Here is a 27,837-nt window from a genome sequence, read left to right as displayed (position 1 = left end):
GCGCTCCACCGCCCAGTTCAGCTACACCAACGGGGACTCCCCAGCCCGAAAGCGCCGGGGACGGTGCAAAGGCGAAGCGAGACGGGAGGAAAGGAACTCGCTAAGGCCTCTCTGGGAGCCACTACGGCCGAATCCTACCTTCCCAGAGACGGAGACCGCCGCAGCCGGGGCCGCGCACCGGGTTCCCAAGCAGGGAGACTCCCCTTGCCCCTAAACATGATGAGCGGTTTTCCCCTCCCATCCCCTGCCGGCGCAGCTCGCCCTCCCCTGCCCGTCGGCACCCCGCCGCGCTCCGCCGGCTCCCCGCGCCCCTTTGCCCTGCGCCGCGGCTACCGCCAGCGGCAGAGAGAGGCAGCCCCCAGCACGGCCCTGCTCCGCCTCTGCTTTCGGTTTCCGGGAGGGGCCCGCCCGAGCAGCCCGCAAAACAGCTCCGAGACTGCCGAGCAGGACCGGGCGGCGGCGGCGGCGGCGGCGGCGGCGGCTCTTTCCTGCGTCCCCAGCTAGCGGCCGCCGCCATGGTGCCCAACCAGCTGAGACTCTCTGCGGCCGTGAGTGAAGCCCGGGAGGGAGGGACAGAAGGAAGGGGCCCGGCAGGGGCGGGAGGCACCGCTGTGGACAGGCCGCGGATGAAGGCCGCGGCCTCCGTAGCTCCGGCGGAGAGGCCAGATCGTGCCATTGCGGTGAAGAGGTCGAGCCATCCTCCCAGCGCGGCAGGAGGGCAGTCGGGGACCATGGCCTGGACCCCGCGGCCTGGACCGTGCGGTCGGCCGAGGGCTGCAGTGATGGTGGCTGTCCGGGCTGGGCGGGCCGTGCAGCAGGCGAGGGCAAAGCTAGATGGTTTTCAGGGTATGAGAACGGCATTGGAAGTCGTGTCGAACCCCCACAGGCCGGTTTTCGGTGTGATTTTTCTCCATGGAGCCCTACAAAGCTCTAATCCTCACTATCATGGCTTGCTGTTACCTACCTTTTACTCTTGCTTCTCTGTTTGTAGTTTTGGAGCTTTAATAAAGGAGCAGTATCTTGTGGGTGTATTTTCTTTTTGTTAGCAGTGTTCACTGTACAGTATAAAAAAAAGCTTCTTGTAATTCGTTTTATAAAGAAGAATTAATTTTAATTGTAACTGTACATGCTTTCAGGTTTTTTTCCCCCCCAAGTGTGGGTTGCAGAGCCTCAAAGATAGCATCAAGGTGGGAAGAGCATTCTGTAGTGAAGCATGCTGACCCTCTACGTGGCACCCTTTAACTAGATAGGGTAGTGCTGTGGGCATAGTTCTAGATCTGTCTGTCCTTCGGACCCTCACAGACTAGGTTGTTTGAACCTTGCTGAACACTCAGGCCTGTTTTGGGTCACGTGTAAGCTGAGAGCAGACAGGATCACAGACCTGTGTGCCGGACAGATAAAGGGGAAAGGGAAGGATGGGAGTGACACTTTTGCGGAGACTAGCAAGATTAGGGTTGGGGTCAGGAGCCACGAGTTGGGCTTTTGTGTATAGTATTGGTTTGCCTTTTTTTTTTTTTTTTAACTGACTTTTTTATGTCAGCTGGATGTTGTGGTCAGAAGTCAACATAAACTATAACGTGTCCATTTCACTAGTGTCCATTGACCACAGATGAGAGGATTAAAGGAGGTTCCTTTTCTAGATGCAAATACTTCTCATAAAAGCAGTGCTACAGAGTTGCAGTATCCTATACTGACATGAACTGTTGACATCTCCTCTATCTGTCATCAGCTGTGTACACAGTGTTTGTATATGTACTGTGTTGCCAGTTACAAGCCCAGAGTTTGTGGGCTTGGTTCTGTCTCCAGTTGCTTTACTAGTAATTAATCCAAGATATGGAAATTACTTAAATGTCAGCAATTTAAATGTACCTGAAACCAGATAGGAGCTTGGTTTAGTTTTGTAGTTTCAGTTTGTTTTGTTGTTTGGGGGAAAAAAAGTGCAATAGGCAAAACATAAATATATGCAAGTCGTGTAGCTTTCAGGTTCATGTTTTGATGTAATGTTTGGTATTTACCGTGCTGGTTTACTAAAACCATTCTGAGGTTCTGACAAATTCCATCAAAGTGAAGATTATATTAAAGGGTTTATCAAATAGTAAAAGTAGTTTTTTTTAAACTTTTTTGATAATTTTGCACATCCAAGCCTCTTACAATCTACTACCATGGGCACAAAGCTTTGGTATTAGCCCCTCTTTCACTACGGTTTAAGACAGTTTCCTTATCTTGAACTGCTGTTTGGCTATTTTTTTGTGAAGAAGGGAAGGAATCAGGCTTAAAATTTCACGTTAAGCAGGTGTCCGTTTACACTGTCCTTTCAAAATGTAAAGATTCATTTATGGATGATATTCCTTGATGGATTTCATTCTTATGGTTTACCTAAAAGTCAAATCATCTTGGAATCATACTAAGGCATCATCAGGTCAGTAATTACTCAGTCCTGGTTTCCAGGAATGCTGTCCAGCACTGTTGGAGGTGCTGATGTCAAACACAACTTCAGTACAGTACCTGCCTGTCTTATTGTTGCCATCTAAGAAGGAGCTGTGAGTTGTACCTTTTTCACTCTGAATTTATCTTTGAGTGATTTTGGTGATTCAGAAGAAAGGCTGAGGCTGTTAAGAGTTTTCCTGTCAGAAGAGCAGCCTCCTCCAAACCTAGTCCTTAGCCATGCTTGCCGTTATATTCACAGCCACGGCTTTATAAAAGGCAGTTACCATCTTCTGAGAGCCCTGCAGTATGATTTTGTTGGAACAGCTTTTCTTGCATCTTTGTTTTTTGAGTCATTCCCAGAATCAGTTTGGAGCTCATTATTGAATATGTCTACTTCTTTCCTGCGGACCATCATCCAAATATAATTACATTTGCTTGTGCACTCATAAAGTATTCAGCCTTTTAAAAAGACTGCATAAGCTTCATTTAAAAAAAAAAGTAGTGACAGGCCACCTAGGAAACCGTCATCTAAGCTGTGGATTATAATGGGACTGTGCTGGGAGGACTTCACACCATTGGTGCTCTTTTGCCAGTTCATGAAGCCTACTTACACCAGACATTACAGACATCTGCTGCACATTTTTTTTTTTTTTTTTTTGGTAACTGATAAGTTTTGTGTCTTCTGGGAAATGGAAAACATGAAGGCAAATAAGAAAGTTCTGGTGTGCTTTTCTTCAAATATATGTGTATATGAGAGCTATGTCTTCTTCAGAAGAGTTCAAGAGTGAAAGGAACATCACAGTATTAAAGCAAGGAAAAAAGGCTCATATTATCATTATTAATAAATTTTTTAAAGTCGATTCACCATCAGTGCAAGAAGACAGCGTTTTACATACCCTGCATGATAGACACCAGTTGTTGAGACCAGTGGAGGATACAACTGGTAGTCCAGCATGGCATTTTTGGGAGGAAATTGTCTTTTTTTTTCAGATTTTGTTTTTCTCAGGTTTTGGTCTGAGGAGGAATATGATTGTAGGTAATGTACGCATCAGGACAATGCTGAATCAGATATACTGGTTTTCTAACCCAGTTTCTTTTCTTATCCATAATCTGAATTACCAAGGCATTTAGGAAGTGTGGGTTAAACCTTTCCCAATGCAGATGTAGAATAACCATCCCTCTTGTTCTCAACTCAGTTGTGTAAACAATACAGTTATGTAAATCCTTTTTCTGGTGCCAGTGCTGTTCTGTGCAGTTCTCAGCTCAGCTCTCTTCCTGTGCTACCCCTCCAGCTGGCTAGTGTATCTGCTGGGGCTCTGGATTAACTGTCTGTTAACTTTTCTGGCTTAAAGTAATCTTTTCAGATAGGATCCTTTGTAACTTGGGTGAGTTGTTTGATCTGGTTAACATGCAATTTCACATCTGTAACTGAGCAACTGAAAAAAAGGCCACCAGAGTAGGAGTGAGGGAGAGGAGATGGAATCTACATAAGCCATTATTTCTGCTGAAAGAATTGGACATGTAACTGTACCTTAAAAAATGCAGGAGGTAAATTTGGGCATCAGTCAGTGCTTGACTGTTTGATAGCATTAAGATATGGGCTATTTTGGTTTTCCTGTGTGCAGTAATTTGACATTGTAGTCCCAAAGGGTGTGGGGAAAAAAAAATTCATTTAATGGTAGGAAAGTGCTGATTTAATGGTACATTTTTGCAGGCATATTGTTATTTTGTAAATTAGTTACTATTTCAATCAGCTTTCTACCTACCAGTGAAAGATCTAATGATCTAAAATGCTATATCACAACTGAAGAAACTTTTGTTCTCATAGTTGTTTGTTTATAATTAGATTTCGCCTCAACATGAGGAGAAACTTCTTTACAGTGAGGGTGACAGAGCACTGGAACAGGCTCCCCAGGGGGGTTGTGGAGTCTTCCTTCTCTGGAGACTTTCAAAACCCACCTGGATGCATTCCTGTGCAGACTACCCTAAGTGATCCTGCTCTGGCAGGGGGGTTGGACCTGATGATCTCTGGAGGTCCCTTCCAACCTCTGATATACTGTGATAATATAGGCACATCAGTTGCTGTCCTCCAGCCCTCTGAAAGAGAATACTCACCTTTTACTTGTTTGAAAGTAAAGACCAAAGATACTTACAGAATCATAGAATTGTCAGGGTTGAAAGGGCCCTCAAGGATATCTAGTTCCATCCCCCCTGCCATGGGCAGGGACACTTTCCACTAGATCAGGTTGCCCAGCACCCCATCCAGCCCGGCCTTAGAAACTTCCAGGATGGGGCTTTCACCAGCTCTTTGGCCAACCTGTTCCAGTGTCTCACCACCCTTATGGTAAAGAACTTTTTCCTAATGTCTAATCTAAATCTCCCCTCCTCTAGCTTGGATCCATTCCCCCTAGTCCTATCACTACCCGCCATCCTAAAAAGACCCTCTCCAGCTTTCTTGTAGGCCCCCTTCAGATACTGGAAAGCCACAATAAGGTCTTCTCAGAGCCTTCTCTTCTCCAGACTGAACAACCACAACTCTCTCAGCCTGTCTTCATAGGAGAGGTTCTCCAGCCCTCTGATCATCCTTGTGGCCCTTCTCTGGACACATTCCAGTATGTCTGCCTTTCTTGTAATAGGGGCTCCAGAACTGGACAAAATACTTCAGGTGGGGTCTCACAAGAGCAGTGTAGAGTTGGGAGAATTACTTCCCTCGACCTGCTGGCCACACTTCTCTTGATGTAGCCCAGAGAAGCTACATACTTTTGGTCTTCTGCATCTATGTGAGGATTAAAAAAGAGGACATCTGCATCTACATTATTTCAAAAGTAATCTTTTGACAGAGTGACCGTATCTTCCTTTGCCCTGTGTTGTTTGGATATATTCTGCATTGTGTTTTGAACTTTTTTTGGTTTAGACGTGAAAAATTGCACTTGCTTGCTTACCATCTCTCTTTCTTCTTTTCTTTATGCAAGATGGACAGTACCAGTTTCTAGCTATGCCATGTCTATAAGACATTAGAAGGTGTATCGACTGTGTTGTCTATTATTTTCAGGCACGTGGCCGTGGAGGCTATGATTCTGATTTTAGTGATGAGGAGAATGGAGAGAAGACTGTGCAAAAGACTAAAAGGTAATGTAGTGCAGAAATAACACTTTGCATTATGTATTTTTTTGCAAATGGCCTGTGTATAGAAGATTATGCTGTGATATATAAAATGTCCTGTTTTTTGAAAAATCATTCTCTATGGTTCCTGCATCTCCTCATGTCAAGCTTACCAAAGCATGTCATCTCCCAGGGACAGCTGATTAAAGTGCATTCTGACACGCCTATTTGGTGTCTATATACCCCTTAGTTCTTGGAGCAGAGATTTTTGTTTTTCCAAGCATTAGTATCAGCTGCTGAGGTTTGGCTGTGCTGTTCGTTGTGATCCATCAGGACGTGGAACTGCTAAGAGAGCAAGGCAGAAATGTCCGAGTGGTAGCAGGCTTTGTAGATATAAAACACCCACTTGAAGGAAGTGAAGAACTGAGGCTACATGTTTTTGTGAAGAGACCCACAAATCGGTGAATTGTGTTGTACTCAGTCATTGAAAAGTAACTACACATCTCTTATTTGATATCATCTTTGCCGTTTCTTTCAGTGGTTTACACAATTAATGACCTTGAATTTTGTAGTCTGATTTCATTATATTATTAAGATTTTTTACTTATTTGTTTCGTTTGCCGTGGCACCATAGTCCTCTGACACTTTCTGTGTTGTGCTGAATGTTTTGCCTACATTGTGCATGTATCTTTGTTACTTTTCCTGTCTTTCCCTTACTGTGCCATTGGACTTTATTTAAGAAGGCTTTTTGGAAACTTTCCTAGGACTCTTGCATATTTTCCTCTGGAGTAAAATTGAAAAAATGGGTTTTGTAGTGTCTGACTGCATTCTGGGGAAAGATGTCATGTTTTAATCATTGGAATAATAGCAGGCATTGTACTGTTCCATTTATTTTATAAATATAGCTGTTCTTTATTAAAACAGTGACTGGTTTTGTTCAGTTTTCATTTTCTTTAAAAGGCCGTGACACATTACACCATTTCGCTTCCTAGGGGAATATCAGCAAACCATAAGGAGCCTTTCAAAAATCATAGAATCATAGAATTGTTTTGGTTTGAAGAGACTCTGAAGATCATTGAGTCCAACTGTTAACCTAGCACTGCCAGGTCACCACTAAACCATGACCCTCAGCACCACATCTACGTGTCTTTGAAACCCCTCTGGGATGGGGACTCCACCATTGCTCTGGGCAGCTTAGTCCAGGACTTGACAACCCTTTTGGTAAAAAAATCTTCCTAATATCTAACATAAACCTCCCCTGGCACAGCTTGAGGTTGTGTTCTCTTCTCCTGTTGTTTGTTCCTTGGGAGAAGGGACTGACTGCCACCTGGCTCCAGTCTCCTCTCAGGGAGTTAGAGAGATCATCATTACCCTTCTTTGGGCATGCTCATTCTCAGGAAGACTTACATGGGTTCACTGTATATACACATATATCCTTTTCTTGCTCTATGATGATATTTATTTTCACTGTAAGGAAGGCAGTGTTTTCTCCATATCACTGTTCTCTGGAGTCTCCTTATGTGAATTTTGTACTTGCAAATCCTTTTGAGTAAATCTTATCCTTAGTTTCTAGAGTCCTATATTTCACAGCTAGAAATAAAATTCCCTGGCTTGCTTTATGCAGGTTTCTGACTGCTATTCTTTCTGCCAGCTGATAATTATGGAAAAATCTTGTTGTAATAACACTACAAGAAGCAGAGCTCTGGAGCTGTTTAATGAAGCATTGAGACATTATTATGAAAGAATGGGAAAAGGTTAATAGAAGTGACTCTTATTCAGTGAACACACTGTCCCTTCCTGTTCCTACTTGGTTGCATAGCTGAGATTTATAGAGGGCTTTAAATGTAGAGTGAAGCTGACAAAACTTCAGGGTTTTTCATTGTGGTTCTCTATTGATAATATTTGTAGAAGTAAACATTCCAGCTTACTGTTTTGAACAATTTTCTCTAAATGCTAACTGTAAGCAAAAGCCTTTCTGAATTTATTCTGCAAATGAAATAAAGCCTGAGCTAAGTTCTGAAGTTTTAATTTATTCCTGTAGATACTAGCAATATAACAGTTTTTATTAGTCAGGTTTGGAATATGGAAAATGTATTGCTTTTGAAAAGTTCCTGACTAATTTATTCCTTTTCCCTTCTCTACCTTTAGTAAAAAGGAAGACGGCCTTCAGATAAAGCCATTTCAAAAGGCAAAACAAGGCAGCGTAGTTCACAGACAATTCGCAGCTGAAGAATGGGATAGGTATCTTTTTATATTTTGTTTTTGTGAGGCATTTTTCCCTTCATGTTAAGAAAACCTCAGCTGAAACATTATTTGTTATTAACAGGGAAGAAGCAAGAAAAAGAAGATTTCATCTGATATCAATGGATGCTGTATCCTTCTATGTAATTTTTCTATTTAGAAGATGGGGCACGAGTTATCTGTTATGGTTAAATAACTGGGATTTTTTCAGTTGACCCAGCAGTTGACAGTGCAGCACCAAATACTGAGCCAGTTCTTCAGATTAGCTTCTTTCTCTTGCTGAGATGCCTCTACTCTGTTGAGGCATTTCCAGATTCTCCCTACATGTCCATTTGTCCTGTTTGGGACAAAAATATTATACAGTGGATTTTCTTTAGACTGGCACAGAGACACTTTGCTCTTTCAGTTGAATTTATCCAGAACCTAACTCTATATAAGCCTACTGTTATCTGTGGACAAATACATTTCTACTGGAAACTTAAGAATGCTTAAGTTAATTCAAAAGTATATTCAAAACAACCTTATCTTACTAGATGTTCTAATGTAAGCCTATTTAATGTGATGTGCAGTTTTATTTTGATGGATTTTTAAAATCTCTTAATTGTATTTCATGCGTAATTTGTAACTACTCCCTTATTTAGATTACAGCCTTTCACCTTTTGTTTAGTTTTCACCTATTGCACTCATTATGTGTTTTGACTGAGTATATCAGTTCCTTGTTTGCTTAGGTAGCTGTTCTTCATCAGTAGCAATTAATAACTAGGAAAGTCAAGACTCCAGAAATTAACATCTCTTAGCCTGCTTAGAATTTGTCCAGACACTACATAAATCATATGCCTGTAAAGGGGACATATCTTAATCAGTCCTGTTGACATAGTAGAATGTCATTAGCCACAGAAAAGGCCGCATATTGTAGAATGACCACAAAACTCATTGTGTAAATACTTATATTAGTTTTTACTAATGTTTTTTTGGTGGTTTCTTTAAACTTTTTACTGTTACACAATTTTAATGCCTTGTTACTCAAATGGCAGCACAAAATAATACATTGTGCCAGTGCATCTCTCTTCCTTCCATTTGTGATGGAAATAAAAAAAAAAATAAAAAAGACACAAACTGAGGTCAAATTAACTTTTGAGGGGCATTTGGAAAATGAAATGTTTTCTCAATAAAAATGTCAGAATAGTAGACTGATACAAATTATTCACACTGATGTGGTAATTGGCAGGATATATACCAGAATATAATTTATTTCATAATTTATTGCTTCAGAAACACCATATAGATATATTGAAAATATTGTAATAGCCATATATAGTGTTTTTGTTTGTGAAGACACTTATTTTCTGATTAAGTAATTACATTCTATTTCTCAAATTGTGGCACAAAATGTGTTTCAGATCATATCTGTGAGGCTGAAATGTTCTAAAAAAGCATGACATATTTTTCCTTGATTTTTCTTTTCCAAACTAAAGCAGATAGCTTCTAAAAAACATACTAAATTGTTCCACTTTAGTAGCCAGACTATAATACAGAAATGCAAACCTGCCGAAACTGCAGTTCTAAGAAGCTGCTGTCTAAACAGCTGAAAAAACGAAACCAATTTCTAGGTGTATGTGTACAGAGCATCTTTGATAAAGGAAGACAATTCTGTAAAGGTCTGACAGCTGAAGGAAGTTTAAAGATAGATGAAATTGCCTTGAATTCCTATATTTGGAAAGTAACTTTTATGAGAGATTATTAAGAAAAAATTGCATATTAATTCCTTCATTTCTGGAAATTTCTGAACTATTTTTAAGAAAAAAACCCCAACTTTCTGTTAAGTGTATGAAAAGCTTTTTGGTTTTCCTTTTTGTTTGTTTTTACCTATGGTAAAAGAAGTTCTGAACCCATCCTTAATTGCTTTATTAAGTATGAAAGACATAAAAAGTTTGTGAATGACTACATTTTATACTATGGTGGCAAAATTGAGGATTTCCGACGTTCTGGGTAAGAACTATTAGCTATCTGTCCTTTCATGCTCTCAAAATTTCCATGTTATATAAATCCATTAAATACATATGAAGATTTTGGGGAGAGAGGGATGTGGTTATATATCAAATTACTAATTATTTTGGTTACAGATGGTAGCTACAGTCATTGTAAATATCCAAAACACAGATTTGCCTCCTTACATACTTTTATGTAAGGACTTGCCATGAGCTGAATTATTCTTGTTTTGTTATGTAAAAGAAAAGATGACAGGTGAGCATTAATTCAAGGTACATTGAGAAATATCTTGCAGTACCTTCAAAATAACAATTTGAAATACTTTTGAAATGTGCAGGATTGCTATCCATTGTCCAGAATAATAACCTCCTTGAGAGCTATCTGTAAGAGCCTTCTAACATTACTGTCTTCAATTAAAAGTATAAAAAGCATACTTTCAGACAGGTTCAAGTCATCCACAGTTTCAGTGGCCATTTTCCCCTCAGGGACCAAAGTTGGGGACTGCAGGAGGTTTGTGACCATCTGAGGAACCTAACCAAACATAAATCTCTGATGAGATGCATTCCAGGGTCCTGAAGCGATTGGTTGATGTAGTTGCCAAGCCACTCTCTATGATGTTTTAAAAGTTACAGCAGTTATGTGAAGTCCCTAGTGACTGGAAAAAATTGCACTCATTTTTAAAAAGGGTAGAAAGGAGGACTCTGGGACCTACTGAACTGTCAGCCTCACATCTGTGACTGGGAAAATCAAGGCAACTCCTAGAAGCCCTGATAAGGCACATGAGAAACGGGGAGGTAATGTGAGACAGCCAGCATGGCTTTTTCAAGGGCAGGTCCTGCCTGACCAACCAAGTGGCCTTCTCTGGTGGAGTGGCTATATCAGTGGACAAGGGAAGAGCTATGGATATCATCTGCCTGTAAAGCCTTTGTCATGGTCCCCCACAACATCCTTCTCTCTAAATTGTAGAGATATGGATTCGATGGGTGAACTATTCAGAGGATAGTGTTTAATGACTCAATGTCCAGATGGAGATTGATGGCAATTGGTGTTCCTCAGGGGTACATACTGGCACCAGTGCTGTCTAACATCTTCATCAGTGATATAGTGGGATCAAGTGCAAGTTTACAGATGGCACTAAGATGAGTGGTGTGATTGACACACCAGAGTGACAGGATGTGATTCACAGGGATGTGGACAAACTCAAGAAGTGGGCCTGTGGGAACCTCATGAGGGTCAATAAAGCCAAGTGCAAGATCCTACACCTGGGTCGGGGCAAACCTCTGTATCAATACGGGCTGGGGGATGACGGGATTGAGAGCAGCCCTGCAGAGAATGAGTTAGGAGTACTGCTGAATGAAAAGCTGTACGTGAACCAACAGTGTGCACTTGCAGCCCGGAAGGCCAGCAGACTGAGGGAGGCAGTTCTGCTCCTTTAATCTGCTCTGGTGAAACATCACCTGGAATTCTGTGTTCAGCCATGGAGTCCTCAGCACTAAAAAGACATGAACCTGTTGGGGTGAATCCAGAGGAGGGCCAGAAGAGTGATCAGAGGGAACACCTCCCCTGTAAATAAAGGCTGAGAGAGTTGGGGTGGTTCAGCCTGGAGAAGGAAGGTTAGATTAGGTGACCTTTAAAGAACTCTTCCAGCTGAAAACATTCTATGCTTTGCCACTGTGAATTTGTCATTTGGGAAAAGGTATGCCAGAAATGCATAGTTTGATAGTTTTATTCTATAGCAATATTTTCCTTTATACAGTGAGGTGGGGACCGCAACTGTGAAACACTGGCTTTACCAAGTACTGGGTTTTTCAAATCATAATTTGACTGGCTTTTTATTTTAATGTTTCATTGTACTAAAAAAAAGTGTGTCCTTTTATAGAGCAAACGACAAGACGGATCTTGATGTCATTAGAGAAAACCATAGATTCCTGTGGAATGAAGATGATGAAGCAGACATGAATTGGTACCTGGAACTATTATAGAACACGTTATTTTTAGATCAGTTGTACTAAATCTGTGGTATTCCCTAATAATTAAGAGTTACTGTGCATACTTAATGATTATTCTTTGATCTTCGCTGCATTGAAAAATGAAAGACCCTTAGGAGATCTTTCATATTGTAATGTTGCTCGGTGGTAAAATGAATTGGTGACGAAAATAACTAAGAAATATTTGGGCATTCTCTGAGATCCAAATGGACTGTTCTGAAAACTTTGAAGGGAGCCTAGTTTGAAAAAATACAGTTTAATATGTGCTGTAGATGTATTTTAGATGTAATTTTCCCAATTTATGGAAATTACTCCTTAGCTCAATGAGTGTATTTATACTGCCATTTGTGTTCTTCAGATGAAACAAGACGTCTTTGTCTTGCTAACGTCATTACAATGTAAAATAGCTTGTATCATGTTCTGTAATTTAAAAAAGTAATACCTTTTGTTACAGGGAGAAGAGGCTTGCAAAGAAGTATTATGATAAATTGTTCAAGGAATACTGCATAGCAGATCTCAGTAGATACAAAGAGAATAAGGTATGTTTCATGATTGTAGAACATCTTGGTTTTAAAGTATGTCCCCTTCTTAAAAATTCCTTCTGATTGTGGATATGTCGTGAAACCAGAATGTTAGTACCCCTACCCTAGCAAGAGAGTTGGAGAACTTGTCAAGTTTTTTAATAAGCAGCAGCAGTTTGAATCCAGGCATTGTCACTGCCTCAGAAATGTGCTTCTGTGGGAACAGGACCATTTCTGTCAGATGGTGTTTTATGAAGAGGTACATTGTGTGTAAGAAAGGCAGAAAATGCAGAGAGGTTAAGGAAAGAAGGCTAAAGAGGTTTGCCTGCAGAGAAGCACTAGAGGAAGCCTAAAAAATCCCTGGGAATGTTACTGTAAAAATAAAAGGTGGGGGAGGGATGTTTATCTACAAAGAAAGAGTTTTGTACTTGAATGCTGGCAGAAACAATTTTGGAAATGTCTATTATAAAACAGTCTTTGGCTGATTATACTTTTTTTGTTGTTTTGTTTATAGAAACAGGATTTGTATGTTCATTTTAAATAAATAGAATTACTTAAGAGAAACAGCCCAGTTCCTGCACTAGTTTTTCTTGTTAACCAGAACAGCCTTTGTAATTTCCAAGGTTTAGACTGACTAACCTCTTAGTCAAAAGGAGTGTTGCTGAACTCAGATGTGTCTTAATGTTGTTAGTACATAGTAACAAGCCAGCCCTGCAAACATGTCTATATAAAGTTCTTGGAGACTATTTATAGTATTGAACCTTAGATTCACCAGTACATATTTGCAAAGTCTGGCCTTATACTCTAATATTAGGCAGAAAAGATGACAGTCTTCTAAAGAAAATTCAAACAGAAAAATGCAAAAATTAAATTAAAATTAACAAAAAGTAAAATGCTGAGGATGTCTTCCCTTCTTTTTTTTCTTTTTTTTGAGCAAATTTTGTTTTATTTTCCTATAGCAGTTTCATATCTCTCAATCACTACTCTGCTTCCTCAACTGATTTTCCTTTGAACATACTTACAGATTTTGTTTCTTCTGCTACTGGGCTAAGCTTCAACATGTTTGCTATCTTCTTTGCAAAACAATCCTGTCTTAGAAATTATTTAAAATAAATAGCAAAACTGAGATTTTTCTCAAGTATTGATTTATCCATGCCCATGTTTGATACAGTAGTATGTCAATACAGTTTTTATCTTGAAGTCAGGAGTAGGTAGCTGATCCCATTCACACCAGTGGAACACTGTCTGTGCTTTCAGTTTTTTCCTGCCTTGATTATTTTCTGCATTTCCAGAAACTGGAAGTTGGATATCTTTAGCCCCTTGTGCTTTTCGTTTTGCAGTGCTGGTGCTATGAGAAGTGCAGGGTAGGTAACCAGCTTCTCAGCTGTTATTGATGCTTGGTATGATGATGTTTCATCTTGATATAAGAAAGAAAATTATAACAGTGAGAACATTCAGTCACTGGAACAACCTCCCCAGTGACATGGTAGAGTCTGCTTTGCTGGAGGCTTTCAAGATGTGGTTGCATAGGGTGCTAGGTAATCTCACTTAGGCTCCTTTTCCCACAAAGGATTGGACCAGATGATCTTTTGAGATCTCTTCCAGCCCAAGCTGTTCTGTGATTTTATGTTTCTGTACCCTGCTGGGTGGTGTCAAAGTAAAGTTGAAGATAATTTTCTGTGATGTTTTTAAAACATATATTGCATAGATTGAGACTTGCACGTTACGCATACATCTCTTTCCACAACTGCTAATTGTTTTGCAACTAGCCAAAATCTTTTAACCAGTTAGTTCATCGGAAGACCTCAGCGTAGAGATTGTAGCTCAGATCTCATTTAGAACTTTCTACTGAGGAAAAGCACTGTTTTGCTAAGTACTGGATAATAATAAGGATCAGTTTCATCAGAGAGGCTCTCTTGAAGTCCAAGAAATAAGCAGAGCACCTTGCTAAAAATGAAAGTTCAAACAAATCCAAGACATACGAACTCCCAAGGCGAGAGCTGGTTGTTGTGGTTTGTTATTTTGTTCACATATGCACAGACACACATGTCTGGGGTCTCCTGGTCCCTTAGCATAACCTCCCTGTGCTCTTATCCTTAGAGATGCACTCACCTCAGTTGCTGGCAGCGCAAGCAAATGGAACCCTGTGGCCCATGATCCCACTTCCCGTTGTGTGTTTAGGAAATACAATCTTTTCCTTCTAATGAGAAATGCCAGCATGACCCTCTGGTGTGAGGCTACTTAGAGACACTCTTGACAGCTCCTGCTTGTGATGGCTGTGTTCCTGCTTGCATTTTCTCTAGAACAGAATTTTTTAGGTCGAAGTTGTCTTGGAACCTTTAGTGCAGAACCTTGTCTGCCAGCTTTGAGTCTGACAAATGTCCATCTGTACTGTCAGATAGTTTAGTTCTGTTGTCAGTTTTGCAATGCAGTGAGTGCCCTGCATGTAAGTTTTACTTTGATATGCATTGGACTAGAAACGTTCTTTTTGTTGTTTATTTTCCTAGAAAAGTTCTTATTTGCTGTCTCTGTGCTTTGTTTTGTGGCTTAACAGATTGCAAATGTCTCCTGTTTGCTAAGAAATGAAATCCATCTGACACCTGGTCATTAAGCATAATACATTTTACACTTTAAATTGTTTATGTTTCTAGATCATTTTTAGGTTTCTAGGCCAACTTGTCTTCCACTTGGTAATGTTAATATGTTTGCTGTTGTCATTGTTTTTCATCCTGGAAACTTCTCTGTAAAAATAAAAATAGTTAAAATATATATGGTATTTTCCCACAGTGTTGTCTAAATTTATATATTTTTTCTGAAAAAGGTGTCAGTTGTTGCTGCAGCCAATACATATTGCACAAGCAGTCCATACTTAATTTGGAAATTTTATTGTTTGTGGATATTAAATGTTGTTCCAGGTTATTAAAACTGTAATTTCTCATTAAGTTGGTAACTTGATACTCTTGTAAAGCATCTGTATTAAAGTTGTTCTACTTGTTCCTTGTAAAAATAGGTCTTTTAGGATCTTGCTGAATTCATTTCACAAAGAAGGAGAGTTAGAATAGATGCTATCTGCTGACGATGCTTTTGCATTCCTTAATATTGCAGGCTGACTATTCTATTCTACTACCCTAAATTTCAGTTTTCCTATAGAGTATGATCTGTTCCTGATATTTTAGCTTAGAGGAATTAAACTATATTTGCTCTATATTCTACTGTTTCTTCTTAGCCTTGGTCACTGTCATTTTCCACAGGTTGGTGGAAAAATGATGACAAAATTGAATGAAGATGAAGACAACTTTTTTCCTAGACCACCTACAGGTGGTTATGACTCCTTCCTTTCTTTTGTGTTGCTTATTTTTCTTGATATCATTGTGGGAATAATCTCTAAGGATATAATCTTATTTATATTTTATTGAATCAAGTTTGGGCTGTGAAATAAAAATCTACTTCAGTAGCAAAAGTGGGCATGGATAACTTGATGATTAGTGAAGTAGCAGGTGGATGGAGTATGAAGAAGCAGACGTGCTGATAGATAAATTGTTTTTTACTCTTCAGTGCCAGTAGCACAATGTGCAAAACTGGTGCCAAAATATTGTTGATGTTTAACCATAAGCTTGCTGTATTTGTCACAAGCTTTTCAGAGTTAGAATACCCCGTAAACCAGTAAATATCCATTAAAAGAGCAAAAACAATTACCATTACTGGTTTCCGTAATGTATTCCACATTTACAGATGTATTTTATGTCATTTTCACTAAACTGCTCATCAAAGTTTGTGTTTTCTTAACAACTGATTAATTTTTGTTTGATTGGGGTGTGAGTGGCATCATAGTACTTTAGACCACACTGCAGATTTGTTGAGTAGGCCAAGCACAACTTGATTCTGTCTTAGCAAACCATCATCGTACACAGTATGACAGCAGATCATGATCTTCTGTGAATGTTAGTGGACAGATTTAAAGAGACAAATATGCGGTTCGTATACAAATTTTTAGTTTTCTTAGACATCTATGTAACAAATTGACTTGGAGAAAATCAGTGCAAACAAAACATTGGGCTACATGTGCTTGTGCTATGTTTTTTTTTTTCAGTTTTGTTCTTTAGGTGCGTAGCATTTATATGAGTATGGCACATTCTTAAATGGCAAAATTTTTTCCTATGGTTTTTCTAATGTTCTTTGAACCTCATACCACTTCATGCATGAGAACTCCATGCTGTTGCCTTTCAGATAAAGAATTATTATGGTTTCTTTTAAAAATCAACTATATCAAAGTCCGCCCACCAATAGATACCTGTACTTACATACAGTGTTTAAAATTAGATTAAAAATACTGAAAATCAATCCAGTAGGTTACAGAATTTATGTCACTGCGTCTACAAAATGCACATTTGTGTGGATTCAGTTTAAGTGCACCAAGAAAAGGTTAGTATTTATCTCAATGGATGCTTTGGAACTCAGGTGCCAAAGATGGACTTTGCAGCCATTTTTATACCTCTTTGATTATTGTAACCGTTCTTCCCCTTCTTCCTTCCCCATCTTTTAACATGAAACTCTAGAATCTTCTGTGCTCTGCTTACAGAGCAGCGATTTTATCTCATTGTCATCCTTGTGTTCATGATTTTTAAATGAAATACAAGAAAGTGCTTTTTGAATAAGATGTATACCTCTGAATTTTATCCTCTGTTTATACTTGTTAGTGAAAATAAAATTGTTTTCCCCGGGCTGTTCTCATTCCCTTCTATCTTCAGTATTTTCACTTGGTTACTTGCCATTTTGAGAGTATGAACCAGATTCTACTGGAAAACAAAAATAGATGGGTTATGTACATGCGAAGTTTCTAGGCAGTGTAGAGAGAAATACAACTTCATTGTTTTTTTGTGTTTTGGAGGGGGGGGTTGTCTTAGTCTTTAGGGTGTAAAGTGGTGATCTGTCAATATGTGCTAATAAGACTTTTCAGTATTCCAGTGGTCTCCTCAGATTTTAATGTAGACAAGATTTCAATGAAGTATGTAGTGAAGTCAGTTTGTCCTGATGTCGTATTTGTTCTACTGGCTATGAAGCCTTTCAGGAAGTTGCTGTTCAGTACTAAACATCATCTACTAGAATTTGAAGTGCATGCATAAATTGGAATCCTTTTGACAAGCAGAGAGATATGTTTAATTAACAGATAAATTTTACTAGCAACAATTGAATGGATGAACCACGTGCAGAGCATCCATCAGCTGAAACGAGTCTTTACATTACTGAATGTGTTCACTATTCACAACTTAATTTTGGTTCTTATCGTAACAGTTTGGATTTAGATGGCGACACGAGAAAGAAGTAATTTCAGGAAAAGGTAATGCTGTCTTTCATTCTATATTATGTTTATACTTTTCTTGCTGTGTTTTGACTTAATTTTGTTAGACAGTATTATACAATACCAATAAGTTTATCAGATAGTAATGGACAATAAATTGATTTTGAAAAATTTCAGTGAGAATCATTTGTCGTAAGTCCAAATCCCGTTTCTAAATCACTAGATTATTCTGGCTGCTATTCTGCTTCTGAGAGTTCTTACTAATGTGTTATTGGGACCTTGCACAGTGGGCCCCGTTCCATGGCCTTTTTCCATGGCACATTAACTCTTTCAAGTAGCTGAGCAAGCAAGGAAATTAGGTTAATGTATTGCTGTTCCTGTGGGTAGTGTTCATGTACATATATGGTTTTCAGAAGTCATGCATGCATATGCAAGAAAATTGCATGGAGTGATACAGCTGATCAGAATAAACAGCTCTGTTATTATAATGTCTTTAAAAGGTTAGAAATACACTCATTTTAAATATATATCTTCTCATAGGAGGAAATATGAACATTAAAGATGGAGTTTTTTAATCTGTGAGAATTAAAGGCTCCTAAAGGTAGTTGTAGTCATACATTGCATACAGCACTGGAGATTATATTAACAGACAGTTACATCTGATATAATTATATGCTTTATTGGCTGGTTTAAGAAGATAATTAAAACTAAATGAGAAATGAGTAATTTATGAACTATTATGTCCTCATGGGGAAAAATAATTTACAGCCACATTGTACTTTTAATATCTGATACTTCATATTTAAAAATATGTGATAAAGTGCAAAATTACACGTTTTAGGCTTTTGAGTGAAATCCTAATGGGAGGCATTCAATTGGAACATGAATTGCGAAATGGTTCGCCACTAAGGGGAGCAAGAACCCAACCTTAGCACTGCTTTCCATGCTGTTTTCAAGTACAGTGAATATTTATTGTCTTTAGTTTGCCTTTCCTATTTTAAAGTACAAATCGGTAACATAAAGTGCTTTGATCAAATGTAATAAGCATTAATACCTTACTGTCTGACAATTCACATTTAAAAAGAGAGAGCATGTGCTTAGTTTAACTGTGACAATGGTAGTGGTGGTGAGAACTACTGCTGTGGTTTGGAGTGTGTTAAGAAGGGAATAGAAGAATGGGTTACTCACATTTGGTTGCTTTCAATGTCTATCTTTGTAAGGTCACTGAGAAAAACAGGATGGGTAAAAGAAGAGGTTGCTTGTATTACTAGCTGTAAGTGCTTGACCAGTCTGATAGCCTTCTACAATGGCATGACTGGTTGGGTAGATGAGGAGAGAGCCGTGATGTGTTGTCTACCTCAACTTCAGCAATGCTTTTGACGCTCTCTTGTGACGTCTTTAGATTAGGAAGCGTGGGTTACATGAGTGGACAGTGAGGTGGATTGTGAACTAGCTGAATGACAGAGCTCAGAGGGTTGTGATCAGTGGTGCAGAGTCTGGTTGGAGACTTGTGGCTAGTGGTGTTCCCCAGGGGTCATACGATGTCCAGTCTTGTTCAACATCTTCATCAACAACCTGAATGAAGGGACAGAGCATACCCAAAGCAAGTTTGCTGATGATAGAAAAATGAGAGGAGTCCCTGACACACCAGAAGGCTGTGCTGCAATGTTACTTCTTTGTAATGGATATAAACTCTTCCTGATGAAAATGGGTCCTGAAAGCCATACCTTTACATAGGGGTGAACATACATTAATTTGAAACTTTTTTTTTGTAATGAGAGCTCTGGGTTGTTTTGTGGGTATTTTTTTTTGGTTTGGTTTGGTTTTCAGTTTTGTGTTTGTGTTTTTTTTTCCTGAAATGTTAGCATTGCAAGTGGTTTTACATTGCAGAACTGAAATATCTGAGGACACTGCCAATCTGTTAGTTAGCAGCTTAAGCAGAATACTCTGAGGTTAATCGTTCACCACAGTCCTTGTGAGCCTATTAACACACGTCCTTACCACCAACTCTCCATACAAATTAGCCTTCTACAAAGGGAACGTATATATCTTTATTATTTTAATATTGGGAACCCAGTTGTGTAAACAACATTGACTATGTGCAAATTCTTTTCAGATTAGTATTGTATTTAACATAATGAACCCAATTAAGCTTTTAAAGCTGTTGCGTAGTTTCTCATTGAATTGGATTTCCTTTCCTTTATTAAAAAGTTTATGGAAGGTAATTAGAATTTTTAAAAATTGTGTCCAGTATATCAGGTGAACTAGTAAGGTAATAAGAAGATGGGTATTGTAATGTATGTACCTGATGCTTTGAATAGTTTGATGTCATCAAAGATGAATATCTGAATTGCTCCTCCTGATCCATAAGCCTCTGCTAAGTAATCATTTAAGTTATAGAATGCATCCTAGTGACATTCATTTCTTCAGAGTCCAGTATAAGGCTTACTACTTCATGACATATACCTTCATCCATACATGGTAAAACACAATTCAAGTTATGTTCTTTCATTGCAAATATACAACATTAGACAAGTATGATTGATTACTTTGTTGCTATCTGTTGGGGTTTTTTGCCTCAAATTAGATGTTACTTTTAGATTTGGGCGTCTTTATTTGCAGGAAATGCAAACCAAAATCTGAGCAAAACTGGGCATAACAACCCCAAACATATGCATGTTAATCATTGAACCACAGTTTGCTGGTTTTGATCTCTTTAAAGGTCAGTTTTCCTGTGGAAATAAGCAGTGTGATGAGAAAGAAGGCCTGAAGAGCTGGGAGGTGAATTTTGGCTACTTAGAACATGGTGAAAAAAGGAATGCACTTGTGAAATTGAGTAAGTCAGCCCTTCAAGGATATGTACACTTAAAGAAAACTACCTTGTGCTTTAAAAGCTATTGAGTGAGACCCCAGTGGTAATGATATCAGTTCATACAAATTGAAAAATGAGATAATTTCATTAATTACATGTAGTATGATAGTCTGATTTAGAGAGCATGGCTACTATCATTACATATGACAAAGCTGTTACAAGTTGAGCAATTCATGCTATGTAATTGGTGGTGTCATAAAGTTAGAATAATACAAACACAGTTTTAATGGACTACACTGAAAGGAGGGTTTCATCAGTCTCACTGTTTAATGAGTTATATGGCTGGGGACTCCTTAGGGCTTTGGATCAGATGACTCTCCAATACCTTCAGCTCTACTCATTTGATTTTGAATACCTACATTTTCTTCCAAAAATCCTAAATTTAATTAAATCACTTCCTTTTCCAGTCTTCTTTCTTGGGATTTTCTTATTCATTATGGTGTACGTTTTGGTATGCTAATCAGATAATTAAACTTATCACAGTAACTCTGTGTAAAACAAGCTAATGTGTTTTTTACTTTTGTACATAAGACACTCCATTTGTCACTGGCAAAGCTCTAAGAGACTTGCAGGTCTTTGCTGTAACTGTAGAATAATTTGATCTGTCCACAAAGATCCATAAAATGGCATATCTGTATCTGATAAGCACTGATAGTTTCTGATGAATTCTTGCTAAACCTGTGATCTTCCTCCACATTTAGTATAAAATCTCGGTTTGTACTGGAGGCTTTTTCCTGATGTTTTTCTCAACCTTGGCTGCAATTACTTTGTAACCTTTGTTTTGAAGGAAAAGCTACTGAAACTGGAAGATGGTGTTCTATGTAGTTTATATATGTATCACTAAGTTTTGTGAATTGTGCTTGTCAGATACACATGAGTGTAATGTTTTCATTCTCTCTTTTTTTCAGGACTATGTCCGGAATGTTCCTACAAACTAAACTTTCATCACCGGTATGAATGGTGGCTGAAGTTGAAGGCTGAATTATTGATGAATTACAGTTATAATAAACAACAAATAGGAAGCTACATTATTAGAAAGTTCAGACTTGGGTGTTACTGAAAGTACAAAACCTCTCAAACTGGAAGAATCCCATCCCAACACCCAAAAAAGTTTGCTTTGCTTAATTTCAGACCAATTATTATTTTTTCTTCTCTGAAAGTCTGTGCTAAATACTCTTCTGTTTTCCCTCTTGCTGTGTTTAAGAGTTGGAATGCTTTTCCTTTTCTTAAAAATAGTGGGTTTACTGCTATCAATTGACTGTGCTTTGAAATTTTGAATTCAAGTGTTTGTTCTTTGAGAATCACTTACTAAAAGGAGAGAAAATTAGCGGATTTTGAACCTGTAAGTTGTGTGCACTGAGATTTGATTTGATTTTTATAATTTTTTATACAATCTTACTGAATTCCACAGCTGTTGTTACTTAGATTTTATGATTCTCTGAAACAATGTGGCATTAATTTGGTTGTACAGCTCAGTAATTAACCAGTACAATTATTTGAATAGCGTATGAAATGACGATTTATTTTTTAAAGTAACACAAATCAAACGTGTCTAGTGGATGTATCTGAGGTAGTTAATTAATCCATTAAACAAGTTAATTCGTATTCAATTACATTAAAGCACTGTGTAGGCATAAATTAAGAAGGAGAACTAATTGAGATTAGTTCTGTTTGTCTTACTTCTTTTTGGAACCACAATTGTAAGCCCACTTAAATTCAAAATAAGCGTGGTAAGTATGGTAAACCATTTCCTCTTTATCAACTGCAGAGTAATAAGTACTTTGAAACAGTTTTAGTGACGACTTTGTGCAAAGAAGTAGGAAAAAGTTAGCCTGTGTTCATACATAGCCTTTATAAGTAATGTGGAAAATAAAATGCATGAGTTGTTGGTCTGCAGGAGATTCTTAGACTTGAGGTTCTTCTACCTCCGGTTTTGTTGCTATCAACTATGAAAATAATTTAAAAACTTGTACTAAGTTTCTTCTCCTCGTTACTTACGTATGAAACTGTTTTCTAAAAGAAAAAATAATATTTAAGTATAAATAAGTATTTGGCATGTTGTAAATTTCTTTTCTATATTTAATCTCTGCTTGCCAGTTCACTGGTTTTATTCCTATATCGGTGTCATTTTAGCAGCATTAGTATTTCCAGTCCTTTGTCTATAGCACTTTGCATTGCAACTGAATTAAATTTTTCAGTTTAACTAGTGATAAGTTTCAGAAAAAAATGCAGCTGTTTGAATTAAATACTCAAGATTTACTGTTGCTTGAGAAGTGCATCCAATAGAGGTGTATAGTCATTGTTTTATTTAAAGGAGGAAAGAAGTCAAAGCACGCAAGAAAAAAGGCACAGCTGTACTGACCTCTAAAGAGCCAAAAACTAAGAAGACAAAATTATCTTGTTCAGCAAAACATAAGTCAAAAAAGAAGATTCATAAAGGTAAATTAAAACTTCAGATCTTCAAATACTAAAATACTCAAATGTTAGCTGAATCTCTGTTTTACTGTAACTACATGTATAAATACAGAAATACGACTACGTATAAATACAGATACGTAACTTTCTTGTCTGTGTAATGGGGTAAAAAAAGATAGCTTTCTTAGTAAAATTTCCTAGCTGCATAAAATAAATATATTTGGAGGGGAAAAAAAATCTTGTATTTTAGAGAAAGGGAGGAAAGGGAGAGACTTTTGAAAAATACTCATTACAAGAGTATTCAGTAAGAGATTGACCAAGAGTTAGACATTGCTTACCAGAAAGAGTCATGAAGTATTTAATTCCTTGAGGCTTTGGGGTTGAAAGCCTTTTGGAAGTGTTAGATAACCTTTTTACACCATAAATCTTAGGATAACATAGTTGAGCTTAAACTGGTAACCTTTAAACTCATGCAAAAGTAGGAGTTATTTTTACTTCAGTGTTTGCTTGCTTTCTGTGAATACACGGTGTATGTGTGCACGTGCACATGTTCATGCATAATACATTGTGCTAGAAATATACTTGTAAACAATTTAAGATGATAGATAAAACCAAGATAAGCTTACTGTTTTTTAAATGATGTTTCTTTTCAGATCAGACTTCTTCAGAAGATTCAGATAATTCTGATAAAGGTAAATTATTTTAATTTCTACTGCATTTCATGGGTTTGTAATAAATTGCTTTGTTTCGTGGTTGTTTGTCATTGGACTTAATTTTATTTGCTGACAGTTGTTCCAGAAAAGAGTAGAGAGTGCGAAGTTAGGTAAGTTGTTAATAACTGCTAACTCTTAATAATTTTTAATGAGGCCAGATATGCAAATCTGTGCTGTGTAAGGAAAGCACTTTTCCAATAGAAATAACAACTACATTTCCTTTCAGGGAATGATACTAATATGTACTCAAATAATTAATAGATTTTAAATAAATGATAGGCTTTAACTAAAGTATTTTCCAGTTACAACCTGTAGTACCTCAGTGACCTATTTTTTGTGAGTGGATGCACTCAGAGTCTGTGTGATTCTTTAGGCCATGGTTGTCTCTGTATCTCAATAATTCCAGTCCCCAGTATTTTTTTGATGAAGCAAGCCCTTTTGGTCATGCCAATCCTTGCTGCAGAGTGTCTAGAAGAGGTTGGTTGGTTACCAATTGCTCTGCTGTGCTGTGTGTTTTTAGCAGTGTCCTAAGCACATACATGCTCCCAGACTGTTACGGGAAGACCTGAAGTAGTTTTGCTATGACTCAAGTCTCTGTTTTGTCAGGAAAGCTCTACTGGAAGATCAGGGGTTTTAGGTCAAGGTGTATTTCTGATAACGAGGGTGTTTTGTTTTTGCTCCTTCTGTATACGTACATGAAACGGATATGCAATAATCCATGCTTTCTGAAAATTTTGCTGATAAATTACAACTGACAAAAGTTGTCATTTATATAAAGTAAATATTTAATTTAATGTATTGAGTTGAAACTGGGTTTGTAATTATAAACCCTTAATTTTAGGAACAAGTTGCTATGCTGCTGTTGGGTTGAGATCAGGGTTTTGACATTATCGTTATCTTTGGGCAAAATAGAAGTCTAAGAGTGTAATGCTGTATTAAATAATAATGGAAAACCTTTTTGTTTTTTACTTTGTACACAAAGTGTTTGTTTTATTGTTATGGTTACAAAAATATTTCTTCTGGCATTATTCCACTAAATAAATTATTTTTTTTAATTTAAAAAAATCGGTTTCATAAGCAGTTTGAATTTGTTAACAGATTCAGATAACAGTGATGCACAAGATGGTCCTTCAGATGCTGACTTTTGGAAAGGTCCTCTACAAGAACCAGATGAAAAATCACGGTTAGTTTGATCTAGTGAATTTGTAGCTAGTAAAACACAATGTGTCCAATCAGAGATTGGCAGAGATTTCTTTCCTGAGTGATTTTATGAATACCCTGACACTTTAAAAATTATGTCAGATCTCCTTCCATGTAATGAACCTAATTTAGAGAGACATTTAGAGAGGAGAAACCTTTGTAAAATCACTACCATGCCACTGCTGTCTTACACTTTACCCTGCTGTTAACTGTCTTAGAAGTAATTTCTAACAGTCAATTCACTGCTGTTGCACAAGACAGGGAATGTAAAGGGTACTGGAAAGTATGGAATAAGTCAAGATGGTCTATACCAGCTACAAATTCTAACCAGAAGTCTGCTAAATCTTTTTCATACAAAGATTGTCTCCTAAGTACAAATCCAAAGCAGAACTTTCTTTGACCTTTTTTTTTTTTTTTCCAGGGAGGAGGAGTTTGATGAGTATTTTCAAGACTTGTTTCTCTGAAACGTGAAATTTATGTATGCTGATTTTCTTCATGAATTGTGAAGGTGAAAGTCTGGAAATTCAGTCATAATTAAGGAGGTCTCTTTTTGTTAGCATACCTTTTCTATAGTCACACATGTGGACCATCTCAGTAGATTGTCTTTGTAGAAGGCTTCAGGTCTAAAAATGTTTTGGGTTTTTGTTGTAATAGGCTGTATACTCATAAAATAAGAAAAATACTTTTTTCAGTTCAGTGCAAAAACATAAATAGCACTCAAGATGTAAACAAACAATATGGTTTATTGACATTACATGAAGGAAGTTGGCTGCTTTTTGGTTTTTCCCAAACTTCTGTTACTGTCAGATTTTTGTAAAGGGGCATTTTGGAAGATTCTGTTCTTAGCTTAAAGCCATATATTTTAATACATTCATATTTCTAACTTATTAAACAAGAGTGAATACCCTTAACTCTATTGGTCATGTATTAGTCTCTGCAAGTATTTTCCAATGTTAATGGAAAAGTACAGTTGTTTTTTTTCCGTGAATTAAGTAAACTCTATCTGAAATGTCTGCCCTACTTTTAAGAAAAGTTTATTTTGTTGTGACTTTGTTTTAAATTTTAGTTATAATATGATGTGACTGATAATTCAACTTATAAAAATCTTGTTGGTTGGTGACATTTTTGATGTAAAAAAATAAAATGTGCAGCTTTCTGTACATGTGGCTTGTAGATTACCTATGGTTTCTGATCTCCTTAAGATTAATTGAACGTTAATCCTTCTTTAAGGTGTAATTCTAAATATTCTAAGTAAATACATTCTAAGTAAAGAATGTATATTGCTTAAGAAACTCACTGGATTATTTTTCTTCTTTAAATTGCAACACAACTTTAAACGTTCTGTATTATGTGTTTCCAAAGAAACAATCTGCACGTGCATAATTAGAGCAGCTATTTTCTTTGTTGGGTGAAAATTACTTTGGATATAAAAACCAACCTTTCTCTTCTTAATTAAAGTTTTGTGTTAATCTGAGGAAAGTTAATATATAAAATATTTTTGATAACTAAGTCCCACTATATATATATAGAGAGAAAGTGTTTATAGTAAGTGTTTCATGTGGAAAACATAATAGCAGAGATGATTGCAGTGTATTTATGAACATTTTATATGCACTCAGTAAGTTGAGAATTCTATTTACAAGTATTACTTAACATAATTACATTTTAAACAGATGACAGTACAAGAACATATTTAGGATGTACTTGAGTAAGAAAGAAATGTAGCCTTGTGTGAAGGCTCCTTTAAGTAAGAAGGTGGATTTAAAGGTTAATTCTCTGTCATCTTGCAAGCTTGGTTGAGAGTCCAATCCCATCTGCAGCAATCTGCTTACATGTATGCAACTTGCCCAAAGGGGCATTTTGCCAAATGTGTTGCTATATTCCTTGCTTCAAGTACTGTATATTATGTGTTCTAGATAACTAACTACTATTTGAGTCTTCAAAATAAAGTTATGAAATACTATACATATTAAATACATGATTTAATACAGTTTGAATAAAATTATGTGATTAGACAACCTTGAAATAGCTTTAATATCTGCATTTAATGCAGAAGATACCCAGTTTTATGTCATAACTTAGTTTGCATAAAATACTTGGCCCATTTATAAAGATGCAATAAATGGGATATTTTTGGTGGATTCCTTTAATCATGGGTGATAGCTGTACATTGTGTTTGTAGAACATTCTGAGGAAGGTATACAATATAGCAAACCATTCAGTCATTCCCCCTTCTCTGTTGATGTTGAGGGGATGATGTTGAGTCTGCTTTTGTTAGAGGGGGAAGAAAGGTGGCAGGATTGACTCTGTGTGTCAGACTTTGTTGTTGCAGGTGTTGCATTTGACAGCCATCTCCTCTTAGATTTGAAAGTGGTTCCAGAGAATTCTCAGATCCATGCATAATATACTAGCCATTTTCCTTCCTTCATCTGCAGGAGAAACTAACTTCTTGTGACCTGAGTAGAAGGTGTAGAGCAGATCTGTCATTCTTCAAGAACAGAAAGTTTTGGTAGGGAGATTGTTGTTCTTGAAGAGCTAATTTGTGTGCAGTCTGTCATCTTGGTTGTAGAAGGGGAGGTAATGTGAATTCTGATGTGCTCTGCTTCTGCAGTCCTCTCCCTCCCAAGATTAAATTGGTGCCAGTTTGTTGATTTTCAAGTAATTTACTGCATATTTTAAAAAAAAGGTGCATTGGAAGTACATGAGCCTTTGAAAATGCCTTTGTAGATCCTATCTTAGTAAACTTGTATGCAAAGTATGATGTTTACAGTCTGCCTTTTTACATGTTTACAGTGATAGGTTTAGGAACTGTGAGCAGAGCCATGTGCCTATGGGCAAGAGTGGCTTCTCTGAGCTGTGGCTACAATTTACAGATTTGTCATTAGTAGTTTTGAAAAAAATATTGTACCATGGACCTGCTTTTTAAAGATGTGAGCCACATAATTGTGTTGAGCATTCCTAGAGTGAAGATGTTGACACTAGAACTTTATGTAGTATTGAGAATGAAAGAAAGGACGATTTCAGATTAAAGAAATACGTATAAAAATCTAACCATATAAGCTATGAAAAT

General features: G+C 37.4%; 1 protein-coding gene across 2 annotated transcripts; it reads left to right on the top strand.

Annotated features, from left to right (window-relative positions):
- The first annotated feature begins 505 nt into the window (after nt 1-505).
- Nucleotides 506-25,803, top strand: LOC128967891 (protein FRA10AC1). Of its 2 annotated transcripts, XM_054382162.1 has the most exons (14): nt 506-548; nt 5,480-5,556; nt 7,678-7,770; nt 7,856-7,901; nt 9,683-9,759; nt 11,639-11,722; nt 12,202-12,286; nt 17,561-17,606; nt 20,290-20,403; nt 21,348-21,390; nt 22,754-22,878; nt 23,508-23,546; nt 24,666-24,750; nt 25,189-25,803. In XM_054382162.1, exons 1-14 carry the CDS (start codon nt 516-518, stop codon nt 25,229-25,231), a joined length of 990 nt encoding a protein of 329 aa, XP_054238137.1. In that variant the 5' UTR covers nt 506-515; the 3' UTR covers nt 25,232-25,803. The 2 variants fall into 2 exon arrangements, with proteins under 2 accessions (XP_054238137.1, XP_054238138.1); XM_054382163.1 differs by lacking the exon at nt 7,678-7,770.
- Nucleotides 25,804-27,837: the final 2,034 nt, after the last annotated feature.

The sequence above is a fragment of the Indicator indicator genome, chromosome 7 (genome assembly GCF_027791375.1).
Source record: "Indicator indicator isolate 239-I01 chromosome 7, UM_Iind_1.1, whole genome shotgun sequence".
Taxonomy (NCBI): Eukaryota; Metazoa; Chordata; class Aves; order Piciformes; family Indicatoridae; genus Indicator; species Indicator indicator.
The sequence above is the reverse complement of the archived record's forward strand: the minus strand, read 5'-3'. Positions and strand labels throughout refer to the sequence as shown.

Excerpts from the sequence above, each read along its gene's own strand:
- LOC128967891 (XM_054382162.1), top strand. The coding sequence starts at position 516 with ATGGTGCCCAACCAGCTGAGACTCTCTGCGGCC. Across the intron at positions 11,723-12,201 it reads GATGAAGCAGACATGAATTG|GGAGAAGAGGCTTGCAAAGA; the intron begins GTACCTGGAACT and ends CTTTTGTTACAG. Across the intron at positions 22,879-23,507 it reads AAAAAAGAAGATTCATAAAG|ATCAGACTTCTTCAGAAGAT; the intron begins GTAAATTAAAAC and ends GTTTCTTTTCAG.